The 13,819-nt window shown below is 44.2% G+C and overlaps 1 protein-coding gene across 13 annotated transcripts in view; it reads right to left on the reverse strand.

Moving 5' to 3' along the window:
• The window catches only part of kiaa0825 (KIAA0825 ortholog), a 313,741-nt gene that overhangs the window by 217,708 nt on the left and 82,214 nt on the right, over positions 1–13,819 (reverse strand). For all 13 annotated transcript variants that reach the window (XM_069891196.1, XM_069891206.1, XM_069891301.1 and 10 more), the window contains exon 13: positions 6,102–6,241. In XM_069891196.1, coding sequence (XP_069747297.1) covers positions 6,102–6,241 — 140 coding nt within the window. The remainder of the gene's footprint in view (positions 1–6,101; positions 6,242–13,819) is intronic.

Here is a 13,819-nt window from a genome sequence, read left to right on the forward strand (position 1 = left end):
AAAACAATAATCCATTACTCCACAGCATGTCCAATTAACACCTACTTGTGAAGTCCTTATAGGCATTCTTCAAAGTTTTTTCAAAGGCATCCAGAACTTGGTCTGTCTGGCTTGAGCAGAGCTCTGACATTTTAAATGACATCTGTTTTGAAGTGTTTGTATGTGACCTACACTAAAAAAAACCTGCCACAATTTATCTCCTTTTAAAACATATCTATATACAACATAAAATATAACATAATTGTTAATGTGGTGAACATCTGAAATTTGCTACTGTGGGTGGCTGTGAAGACCAAAGTCATTGTGTATATTTAAGTCATATGTATCTGACTAGGCAGAGGGTCAAAAGTTATGGGGAGAAGGCAGGGGAGTGGGGCTGATTAGGAGAATGGATCAGCTCATGATGAAATGGTGGAAGGACACAATGGGCTGAATGGCCTTCTTCTGTTCCGATATCATATGGTCTTCAAAACTTTGTTACAGCAAAACAGCAATTTCTCTAGAAAATTGCTATATGATTAAAAAGCATGCAATCATTTTTTTTAAACTGTGATTGCACAAGAAATCACCAAGTCATCTTTAAATCAGATGCATGCTGTTTGCTCAGGCAGTGATGAAATACACATTCAAAAGTTTGTTAAACTTACCTAGATTCATAAAAAAGCCAAACCATGCCATGCCATGTGATTTAAAAAAAAGTGAAAATAGTGGAATTAATGAACTACAGGGAGATTGTGGACATGCCTACAGATCTTCAGCAAAGTGATTCAATATCTGAACTTGATGTTCTTTAAGAACAAAGGGATTGTATAAATGAGTGTAATAACTCAACAGCCAGTTCTGAATGCATGCAAGGTCATAAGTTTTTACTGTGAAATAATCCTCAACAAATGACCTCTGACTCAATCAACAACTTTTCCAAATGTTTCATTCATCAGATCAGTTAATCTGATGTTCTGTTGTAAGGATATTCACGTTTGGAAAGGCAAAAAGCTGTACATTTTTTTAAACTTAGGTGTAATTTCTTTGTCCATCACTCATAGGGATAATTACATAAAACAAATTTTGTAACTCTCACCCCAAGTTTAAATCTGCAAACTCAATACACAACCTTTAATTACTGATCTGCAACCAATCTATTATCCCAATTACCAATTTGCAAATTACAAAGCACCAAATTTGTGCTCAACACTCCCAACACAACAAGCAATTTATTGAGCCAGACTCTTTGATTACCGATTGCCTGTTTTAATTAATCTCAGCTATTGACTATGAAACATCCACTTGATGCAGTCACTGAAACTCAAAACCCAAATCCATACTTATTCACAAGTTACTTAATGTCAACCCACCATCACAATCCTGTTGCTACTCATTTTGCAATGGTTCTCATTTCTTTTCACCCAAATAAACTTCAGGCATTTCTTCCCAATTCAGAGATCCAGATTTATTGAATTTCTTTCACATCTTCTACCAGAGTAAACCACAAATAGGCCAATTGACTTGTAAGCTCACTTGCATAATTAAAATTTACAATGGAGTATCAGTTCACTATAGCAGTGGTTTTCAAACTTTTTCTTTCCACTCACAGATCACTTTAAATAATCCCTATGCAATAGGTGCTCTGTGATTAGTAAGGGGTTACTTACTGTGAGTGGGTAAAAAAGGTTGAGAACCACTGCTCTAGACCCAAATGTTACTGAAATATTTTGCTTGAGAAAAATTGTCTGGCCCATTTTCTTTGGAGTTATGAAACCGTGAACAAAATGAGTCAATTAGGTATGATTAAAACAGTGGTTTTCAACCTTTTTCTTTCCACCCACAAACCACCTTAAGCAATCCTTTACTAATCACAGAGCACCTATTGCATAGGGATTACTTAAAGTGGTCTGTGAGTGGAAAGAAAAAGGTTGAAAACCACTGCCCTCCAGCATGCAAGCAGTTTACCATCATCAATTTCTTAGCCATCAACATTTTAACATGAAAAGTCACTCAAGATATCACTTTATAGTAATAGGAAATAAGTACTTCACCATACCACTAAATTACCTTTTTTAAAAAAAACATGCAATGTGCCCTCCATAATGTTTGGGGCAAAGACTTATTTTTACTTTATTTGCTCCTGTGATCCACAGTTTTAAATCTGTAATCAAACAATTCACATGTTTAAAGTGCACATTCCAGATTTTATTCAAGGGTTTTTGTGTACATTTTACTTTGACCATGTAGAAATTACAGCATTTTTTAAACACATTGTCCCATATTTCAAGGCACATAGCAATGGAATGCACGTTAAAATAGTCATGTTTCTTATTTGGTTGCATACTACTTGCATGCAATGACTGCTTGAAATCAGTGATTCAGAAACATCACCAGAAGCTGAGTATATTCTCTGGCGATACTCTGCCAGGCATCTACTACAGCCATCTTTAGCCCCTGCTTGTTTCGGGCGCTTATGGGGTGCTTATGGCTTATGGGGAGCATGCTCAATTGGTTGTAGATTGGGTGAATGACTTGGCCATTCAAGTATTTTCCAGTTTTCAGCCTTGAACAACTCCTTTGTTGCTTTAGAATTATATTTGAGATCATTGTCTTGCTTCAGCCGATTAGTTTGGAGGCATTTAGTCAAATTTGAGCAAATAAATACACTTCAGAATGAACTTTGCAACTGCCATAGCAGTTACATCATCCATGAGGATAAATACACCAGTACCTGGGGCACGCATACGTGCCCAGACCATAAACACACTGACTATTATGTTTCACAGATGAGGTGATGTGCTTTGGATTTTGGGCAGTTCCTTTACTCCTCCACTCTACTCTTGGCATTACTCTGATAGAGTTTAATCTTGGTCTCATAAGTCCACAGGACCTTTTTCCAGAATTCTGCAGGCTCTTAAAAACTTCTTGGCGAACTGTAGTCTGACCATCCTTTCTGTGGCCAACTAGTACTTTGCAACTTTCCGTGTAGCCTCTGAAACTCACTAATTCTTCTGTGGACAGTAGACATGCAGACTCATCAGTCTGAAAATTTACGAAGGAGTCTTAGTGGGCCTTTGTTGAGACCATCAATAAAAGCCCTAATCAAATAAAAAGTACAGGAGAAAAAAAAAATTCACAGGCAAGGCAAAAAAGAGCAGTGATGAAAATGGTAAGTTTTCTTCTTTGGCTTGGCTTCGCGGACGAAGATTTATGGAGGGGGTAAAAAGTCCACGTCAGCTGCAGGCTCGTTTGTGGCTGACAAGTCCGATGCGGGACAGGCAGACACGATTGCAGCGGTTGCAGGGGAAAATTGGTTGGTTGGGGTTGGGTGTTGGGTTTTTCCTCCTTTGCCTTTTGTCAGTGAGGTGGGCTCTGCGGTCTTCTTCAAAGGAGGTTGCTGCCCGCCAAACTGTGAGGCGCCAAGATGCACGGTTTGAGGCGTTATCAGCCCACTGGCGGTGGTCAATGTGGCAGGCACCAAGAGATTTCTTTAGGCAGTCCTTGTACCTTTTCTTTGGTGCACCTCTGTCACGGTGGCCAGTGGAGAGCTCGCCATATAACACGATCTTGGGAAGGCGATGGTCCTCCATTCTGGAGACGTGACCCATCCAGCGCAGCTGGATCTTCAGCAGCGTGGACTCGATGCTGTCGACCTCTGCCATCTCGAGTACTTCGACGTTAGGGATGTAAGCGCTCCAATGGATGTTGAGGATGGAGCGGAGACAACGCTGGTGGAAGCGTTCTAGGAGCCGTAGGTGGTGCCGGTAGAGGACCCATGATTCGGAGCCGAACAGGAGTGTGGGTATGACAACGGCTCTGTATACGCTTATCTTTGTGAGGTTTTTCAGTTGGTTGTTTTTCCAGACTCTTTTGTGTAGTCTTCCAAAGGCGCTATTTGCCTTGGCGAGTCTGTTGTCTATCTCATTGTCGATCCTTGCATCTGATGAAATGGTGCAGCCGAGATAGGTAAACTGGTTGACCGTTTTGAGTTTTGTGTGCCCGATGGAGATGTGGGGGGGCTAGTAGTCATGGTGGGGAGCTGGCTGATGGAGGACCTCAGTTTTCTTCAGGCTGACTTCCAGGCCAAACATTTTGGCAGTTTCCGCAAAGCAGGACGTCAAGCGCTGAAGAGCTGGCTCTGAATTGGCAACTAAAGCGGCATCGTCTGCAAAGAGTAGTTCACGGACAAGTTTCTCTTGTGTCTTGGTGTGAGCTTTCATGCGCCTCAGATTGAAGAGACTGCCATCCGTGCGGTACCGGATGTAAACAGCGTCTTCATTGTTGGGGTCTTTCATGGCTTGGTTCAGCATCATGCTGAAGAAGATTGAAAAGAGGGTTGGTGCGAGAACACAGCCTTGCTTCACGCCATATTTATAAACATTGAAAATATGTCAAACTGGTCATGGTTAAAAATCAAATTTTTACAAGTCATTCTCAAACTTGGTGATCCTTCTTCCCTGTAAAAAAAAAGCAAGTTGTGTGCCCACTGTTAAAGATTCCTGTCAGAATGTTCTTGAACTTATACCACCTCAATGTAGAATACAATGCACTACAAGAAAGAACTATGAGGGGTACTATGAATCTGCATTTGTCAGACCTTATGAGGGATGACACTAATTTGAATAAGTAAATATAATATCTTAAGCTAGTAAAATACCTTGATGGAAACTACTGCTGACTGCAACACTGAACAAGTGATCTCTGTGTGTGTCTCTCTCCCGCTCTCTGAGAGAAAGCCTGTTTGACTCTCTCTCCTTGCAAAACCACATGACCCTCTTACAAGAGCAATCTCTCTTCCAGACAATGTGGCTCCAACAAGCTCTTTCATCTGATGCCTTTTGTAAACAACAATCCACTGGTGAAGTCTCTTGAGCACTCTTCAAAGCTGTTGCAAAAGCTCAGAGGCCCTAATATGTCTAGCATGAGCAGAGCTCCAGTATTTCAAATAAGATGTTTTAAAGTGTTTATATGTAAACTACTCTAACAAACCTTTCCCAATTTATCTCCAAAAAACATATCTCTATACATATATATGTATACTCTGTCATAATTCAAAAAAGTACTTGAAGTAATTAATAGCAGTGCATCCCAATCAAATGACATTGAAATGGGCATGAACACTATTTGTAAAGGCATCAATTTACTATTGATCACTACTAATTTAGACGAAATGTAATACAGGATTTTAGGGCACTCAAGCAAATATGCCATTAAGTTAATTCAGCACGTGTGCACCACATTGGCCCTTTGGTATTCACCTTTCCCCAAAGATCATATACTATTTCATCCAATTAGGCTTGGAAGTAAGATGTTTTTTTAAAAATTTTGTAAAGACAAATAAATACATAATGTGTAGCAAATGGTGATGGACGAGAGCTCATGAGGAATGACCATAAAGGATTGAGGAGACGGGTAAGAGGAAAATGTTTTCAAGAAGCTGAGGGTGGATAATAGAAATTATTGGAAAGGGATAGTTACAGGTGTGGAAATTATCACAGCAAGAGGGTAAAGGATTTAGTGATTTGTGATTTTTAAGTATTTTATTTGCAAAGGTGGCAATAATGGAAGTGATTACTATAAAAATAAACAGAGAAAATCAATGTATGTAGAAAATGGTTGCAGCAACCCAGGTAAGTTCGACCCTTTAATAATTCCAAGGTAGGTTTCAAATCTCCAGTTAGGCTGGTCAAATCATTGACACTGTATCATAGCACAATTTTGGGAGTCATATCAAAGTGACCATTGCACTTCATTATATTTTCTTGCACATGACCAGAGGCTTCCGAGCATGTACATATCTTTTGCACTGACCAATAACATCTAATGTATTAAGATTCAGTACTGGTGCACTAAGCATCAAAATGATCAACATGATTAGTCAGTAAAAGAATTTCAAGGAATTGCCTTACAAAATAGAAAGTTAGCCCATAAATTCTAATTGGTTTATTCTATAAACATTCAAACTTTTCAAGTCCCAGCAAAGTAAATTTACATACAGATTTTATCACTGATCAGCAAATTCCTTGCAGAATGTTATGTTTATGTGCTTACTGGAAAATTATATGCTCAACATGGTTAAGAGAAACGTCCCTTGTTATTACATAAAACTTTACACTTACGCATATTATTTAGCAGAATTCGAGGTACCAGACAATTGTGAAGGATAAGCATTTGCAGAAGTAAGTTCCAATCACAGCTGGGTTGTGCTAATAACAATTGAAGGTGTTGCTCAACAGATATTTTATCACACAGTGGTGAGCTGGAACACACAAATATTAAGTTCATTTATACTTCAGAGATTAAATGATTTTTTTCCACAAACATCTCAAAAATGTTCAAAAATAATATTATATGAACGTTTTTGTTTTACAGAACAAGACAGTGTTTCCCTTTGGACTAATTCAAGCTGTTTCCTGGTAAAGTGGCAGTAAGTAATCAGCTAGAAAGATCATTAAAAGGCTTGGCTGAGATTGAAATTAGAAATGTGAAGTAAACTCATCAAATGAAGCATAGAAAACGAGAGATGGAAAAGAAAACGAGAGATGGAAAAGAAAACTGGATTAAGATAGAGAAATAAAGGACAGGAAGAAAAAATAAAACAATCAAATGTACAATCATTTATTTATTTTTATTATTTACCCCTCTAACAATTTATTGATAACTGATGGAATATCCATTAAAACTTACAAAATTAATTTTCACGGACAGAGGTTATGTAGCAGAAATTACAACTACCAGTGGTTCTCAACTTTTTTCTTTCCACTCACATACCATTTTAAGTATTCCCTATGCCATTGGTGCTCTGTGATTAGTAAGGGATGGTTTAAGGTGGTAAGTGGGTGGAAAGAAAAAGTTAGAAAACCACTGTTTTAATCATACCTAATAGACTCATTATGTGTATGGTTTCATAACTCCAAAGGAAATGGGCCAATGACAATTTTTCTCAAGCAAAATATTTAAGTAACAATCAAGTCTAGAGCAGTGATTCTCAACCTTCCCTTCCCACTCACGTGCACCTTAAGCAATCCCTTACTAATCATAGATCCCCAATGACATAGGGATTACTTAAAGTGGTATGTGAGTAGAAAGAAAAAGGTTGAGAACCACAAAATGAAACTTTGGCTGGAACACACAAGCCAAAACACATTAAAGCAGCTTCTGCTCTTTCAGTGACTGAGTACAGGAGCTGCAGGTAAATTGGGAATTGCCAGCAAGATGCTGCTTTGGTACAACTTATGAGAGTTGTGGTGGGAGTGAGGGAAAAGACTGCTGTGATTGATGGGGAGAGGATAGTGAAAATATTCCTTGGGCTGAAACTTCCATATTTCATGCTAATTGCCCATGTGGATCTTGGTGCATCTACTCCAAATTACATAGTAAAAACATAATGCTGAAGAAATTCAACAGGTCAAACGGCATCTTTTATAAAGCAAAGATAAAAACACATAACCAACATTTCGGGCTTTTTATCTTTACTATATAAAGTTCCCTGTATGACCAGCTAAGTTTCTCCAGCATTGTGTTTTTAATTCAACACAATGTTGCAGACTTTCATGTTTTACTCCAAGTAACATACCCAAGCGCAGATGGGACTCTCTCAAATTTTCAGCAAAATCTATACCAATGTACTAAGCATATCCACATGGTATCACTAAAATCAGTTCGAGGAACCAATATTTTTATCAAGAGGAGGTGCAATCAATAAAATAGGAAGGAAAATTTCCATAGGCAACAAAATATTTATGGGAAAATATGCCACACATACATTAAACAAATCAAGTATGAAATATATGTTCTCAAATAATCAATATAAAACACAAGATAATTTAATATCAACTGAATAATAAATGCTGAGAAAGTGCATTTGTAAGAATATCACTTTCTTTGCTGCAAAAAAGTTACCAAGAATTGAGTTCTAGGAAGCAATGAAGGTTGAGAAAAATAAAGGAAGAATAAAGATGATGGTTTATCACATATCCAGGTGAAGTGACAGGTGATCATCGAAAAAGTTCATGAGAAAAGGAGCGAGTGAGGGGGAAAAATGTTAAAAACTGAGGGCTTCTTGGGACATAAAAGCAGAGGGATATGACCCAAAATGTCAACAACAGTTTTTCTCCACACTGATGCTGAGTTCCTACATAGTTAGTTTGTGCATAAAAATAATAGCACTGATAAAACAACCAACATACAGCAGATCTCTACTTTAAATTACCACCACCTACAGAAGAACTGAAAAGAAATACCAAACGTAGTCCAGAAAACAAAATAATTGGATGAAATCCTTTTTAAACAAAAATCTTCACTTGTAACTCCATTAGAAAATGAACTAAAATGTTGAAAAGTAGTACACACAAACATCAGGAGATAATATAGTCTTATGAAACCCCAAATGTTAGTTTTGATTTGTTAAAAGTAATTTTGGTACATGGCTTCTGTTACAAAATCAGGGAATATAGATCAATTTATTCAATATTCTATTTTATTCCATGCATCTTTCTATTTAAATATTTCCAATGCTATCTGGGAAATTGCCTTCCTACTTTTGGACAGATCTTTGGGATTGAGGATCACCAGTTTCATCACGAGCAATGTGGATTCTATAGTGACTAATTAGGCCAACGATGGAACTGCAGACTTTTCTCCAAATGGGAGAAGAGGTGACTCATGGAGTGGGTGAGTAGGTAGTTTTTTTGTTCCTCTGTGTGCACCAAAACTTGGTCTAAACTTTCTCAGTACTATCCTGAATGCTCCTCTCCACTTTGAGCAGTCAAGGCCTGAGATTCCCAGAGACAGAATATTTTTCCCAGGGTAAATATGCAACAGACAACTCGGGGTTGTGGTGGAAGCAGACCTTTAAGAGGCATTTAGATAAACATAAATGAGATAGACAACAGACTCGCCAAGGCAAATAGCGCCTTTGGAAGACTACACAAAAGAGTCTGGAAAAACAACCAACTGAAAAACCTCACAAAGATAAGCGTATACAGAGCCGTTGTCATACCCACACTCCTGTTCGGCTCCGAATCATGGGTCCTCTACCGGCACCACCTACGGCTCCTAGAACGCTTCCACCAGCGTTGTCTCCGCTCCATCCTCAACATCCATTGGAGCGCTTACATCCCTAACGTCGAAGTACTCGAGATGGCAGAGGTCGACAGCATCGAGTCCACGCTGCTGAAGATCCAGCTGCGCTGGATGGGTCACGTCTCCAGAATGGAGGACCATCGCCTTCCCAAGATCGTGTTATATGGCGAGCTCTCCACTGGCCACCGTGACAGAGGTGCACCAAAGAAAAGGTACAAGGACTGCCTAAAGAAATCTCTTGGTGCCTGCCACATTGACCACCGCCAGTGGGCTGATAACGCCTCAAACCGTGCATCTTGGCGCCTCACAGTTTGGCGGGCAGCAACCTCCTTTGAAGAAGACCGCAGAGCCCACCTCACTGACAAAAGGCAAAGGAGGAAAAACCCAACACCCAACCCCAACCAACCAATTTTCCCCTGCAACCGCTGCAATCGTGTCTGCCTGTCCCGCATCGGACTTGTCAGCCACAAACGAGCCTGCAGATGACGTGGACTTTTTACCCCTGTGATAGTACAGATCTATCACCAATGTACATAGTGTATATAGTTACTGTATCTAGACTGTGCTTACAGCGATTGGCTGAGAGCTAAGCCACACCTATTGTTTGGGCCTTAAAGGGTTGTGTCCCTAGCCAGGTCGGATCATTCCGGACTGGTCGGCCACCTGTGAAGAGCTCCGGTCTTTTGCTAATAAAAGCCTTGGTTTGTATCAACAAGTCTTTGGTTCTTTCGACGAGCTCTACAATTTTATTAGCAAAAAGAATTTTTTTTGAAAGGGATGGAGCGTTTAACTCGGCCAGAAAAACTTGATATCGACCCACAGTCAGCTACAGCCTTCAAAGCCTTTAAGTTCTGGCTGCTGAACTTTGAAAACTTCCTGAGATTCATTCAGGTAGAGGAGGATAACCAGCGTCTAACAGCATTGCTGTCTATGGTGTCCTTGAGAGTCTACGAGAACATCCAGGATGAGACCACTTACACCGCAGCCATAAAGGTACTGAAGGAACTGTATGATCAACCGGTGAACAGAGTTCATGCCCGGCTCATGCTTGCGTCGAGGAAGCAACAGCCCGGCGAGTCCAGCAGGGCATATTTACAAGTATTAAAGGCATTGGGCAAGGACTGTAACTGTGTGGACAAAACTGCTGCCGAGATCACTAGCGACCTCGTCCGGGATGCCTATGTGGCCGGGCTCCGATCGAACGAAGTGAGGCTGCGTTTGCTCGAACAAGGGGTAGAAAAACTAGAGGACGTGGCCCGGATTGCGATCACAATGGAGGATGCAGCCTTAAAGTCCACCGAGCTCTCTAGGGACTGGACCCCTCGTTCTGATGTGAGTAGAGTGCCCTTCTACCCTACCCGACGGCCTGTCGGCTGCTGCTACCCTGCCCCGTGCGAACCCGAAATGTTATTTCTGCGGGAGGGACAAGCACAGCAGATCCCAGTGCCCAGCAAGAAAAGCCAGGTGCCAGAAGTGCCTTAAAAAGGGCCACTTTGCTGCAGTCTGTAGGTCTAAAATGGCCGCCAGCAAACACAGTGCCTCGTGTGAAGCTCAACCGCCACTATCCCATTCAAACTCTTCTTCCCCAGAGCTCTCGTCCAATGAGAGCGAGGGCTCCCCTGCACGGCAACGCCTGACGTCACGGAGACGCCGAACCCGGAAGGGGCAACCCACCGTCGCAACCATGGTGATGGCCTGCCTCTCGCCCCCGTGCGGAACACTTGACACTACCGCCGCTGCTGCCGCCGCCACAGCCACCCCCGGGGCCGACGCTACCGCCGCTGCTGCCGCCGCCACGGACACCTCCGGGGCCGACGCTACAGCCGCTGCTGCCGCCGCCACGGACAACCCCGGGGCCGACGCTACCGCCGCTGCTGCCGCCGCCACAGACACCCCCGGGGCCGACGCTACCGCCGCCGCAGCCACCCCCGCGGCCAACCAGGTGCTCACCCTAGCGTCCATTGCTGACGACCGCCAGGGCCCGACCGCCAATCGCGAGCAACTACAAACCCCACTACTTACCATTCACCCGCCACAACAGCACTTCCGGGAGGTTCTCCAACCTGCTCCTCGAGCGTTGACTACGTCATCCCGTTGCGTGACGTCATCACGTTGCGTGACGTCATCGCGCAAAACTCGCCTGTCAACTGCTTCAATAACATTAAACCAGCAATGCTCTCATCCCCTCACCAGAGCAATGGAACTGATTAAAGTGCATAGACACTACACCAATTGCTTATTTGACTCTGGGTCAACTGACAGTTTTATCCAGCCAGATCTGGCCCTCCGTTGGGGACTTGATATTATCCCCACTACCCAGAGGATCTCATTAGCGACGAGGTCGCACTCGACTGGGATAAAGGGGTATTGCATCGCCACGCTGGAAGTACAGGGCGTGACGGTCACCCACTTTAAATTATTCGTCCTTCCCCAATTGTGCGCCCCAGTGTTGCTGGGATTAGACTTCCAGTGTCAGTTCCAAACGGTGTCCCTACACTTTGGGGGACCCCACGCCCCCCTCTCGGTCTGCCATCGCCCCACTCCCGAAGCACCCGAGCAACCCGCCCCCGTGCCCCGGGGCCAATCCTGCGGCCTTTCCACACTCCGGATTGCCCCGCCAGCACTCTTCGCAAACCTCACCCCTGGCTGGAAGCCTGTGGCCACCAAAAGTCGGCAATATAGTTACGAAAACAGGCAATTCATTAGGAGTGAGGTGCGTAGATTGCTGGATGAGGGCATCATCGAACCCAGTTCAAGCCCCTGGAGAGCCCAGGTGGTGGTTGTCAAGAATGGGGAAAAACTACGGATGGTGGTCGACTATAGCCAGACCATTAACCGCTTCACACTCCTGGATGCGTACCCCCTGCCACGCATCACAGATGTGGTGAACCAGATCGCCCAGTACCGCATTTTCTCCACTATTGACCTACGTTCGGCCTACCACCAGCTCCCGATCCGCTGCGAGGACCGACCATTCACGGCCTTTGAAGCGAATGGGCGGCTATATCAATTTCTCAGGGTACCATTCGGGGTCACAAATGGTGTCGCGGTCTTCCAGCGGGAAATGGACAGGATGGTGGACCAGAACGGGCTAACCGCTACCTTCCCGTATCTGGACAATATCACCATCTGCGGCCACGACATGCAGGACCATGACGCCAACCTAGACAAATTTCTTCAAACTGCCCCTCAGCTAAACCTGACTTACAATTTGGACAAGTGTGTTTTCCGGACCACACGACTCGCTATTCTAGGTTGTGTGGTGGAAAACGGGATAGTCATGCCAGATCCTGACCGCATGCGTCCCTTAATGGACTTACCCCCCCCACATACCCAGAAAGCTCTCAAACGCTGCCTGGGCCTTTTCTCGTATTATGCCCAATGGGTTCCAAACTACGCCGACAAGGCACGTCCTCTTATCAAGACCACCTCTTTTCCCCTCTCGACCGAAGCCACAGCGGCTTTCGATCGAATCAAATCTGACATTGCTGCTGCGACGCTGCACGCGATCGATGAGTCTGTCCCGTTTCAAGTCGAGAGCGATGCATCCGACTTCGCCCTGGCAGCCACCTTGAACCAGGCCGGTCGGCCTGTAGCCTTCTTCTCCAGAACCCTCCAGGGTCCGGAGAGTAGACACTCCTCGATCGAGAAGGAGGCCCAGGCCATAGTTGAAGCGGTACGTCGTTGGAGACATTACCTCGCTGGGAGGCGCTTTACACTGTTGACTGATCAACGCGCGGTCTCCTTCATGTTCAGCAACACCCAGCGTGGTAAGATAAAAAAACGACAAAATCGCCAGATGGAGAATCGAACTCTCCACCTTTAACTATGACATCCTGTACCGGCCTGGTAAGCTCAACGACCCGCCTGACGCGCTCTCCAGGGGGACGTGCGCCAGCATACAGATGGACAGACTACGGAAACTCCATGAGGCGTTCTGTCATCCAGGGGTCACTAGGTTTGCTCACTTTGTCAAGGCGCGCAACTTACCCTACACAGTTGAGGAGATCCGCTCCATGACCCAAGCCTGTTCGGTGTGCGCCGAATGCAAGCCCCACTTCTTCCGTCCGGATAACTCCCACGTCATCAAAGCCACCCGCCCCTTCGAGCGTCTTAGCGTAGACTTTAAGGGACCCCTACCGTCGACCAACCGTAATACCTACATCCTTACGGCCATCGACGAATACTCCCGCTTCCCATTCGCTGTGGCCTGCCCAGACACCACTGCCACCTCAGTGATACAGGCCCTTCACAGTATTTTCACCATCTTCGGGTACCCCAATTCCATCCACAGTGATAGGGGGTCCTCATTCATGAGTGCAGAGCTGCAACAGTACCTTCTGGAGTGTGGTATTGCTTCAAGCAGGACCACGAGCTATAACCCACGCGGTAATGGCCAGGTCGAGAGGGAGAATGCCACCATATGGAGAGCGGTTACACTGGCTCTCCGGTCTAAAGGTCTCCCCACCTCTCACTGGCAGGAGGTTCTCACTAGTGCCTTACACTCCATCCGCTCCCTCCTATGTACTGCAACAAATGCCACCCCCCACGAAAGGATGTTTCTTTTCCCGAGGAAATCCGAATCGGGAACCACTGTACCGGCATGGCTCACCGTCCCTGGCCCTGTCCTTTTGCGACGCCACGTCCGGCACTCAAAGAACGACCCCTTGGTCGACCGAGTGACTCTACTCCACGCGAACCCACATTACGCATACGTGGAGTTCCCAGACGGGCGGGAGGACACTGTTTCGGT

Source organism: Narcine bancroftii, chromosome 1, assembly GCF_036971445.1.
Source record: "Narcine bancroftii isolate sNarBan1 chromosome 1, sNarBan1.hap1, whole genome shotgun sequence".
NCBI classification, from domain to species: Eukaryota; Metazoa; Chordata; class Chondrichthyes; order Torpediniformes; family Narcinidae; genus Narcine; species Narcine bancroftii.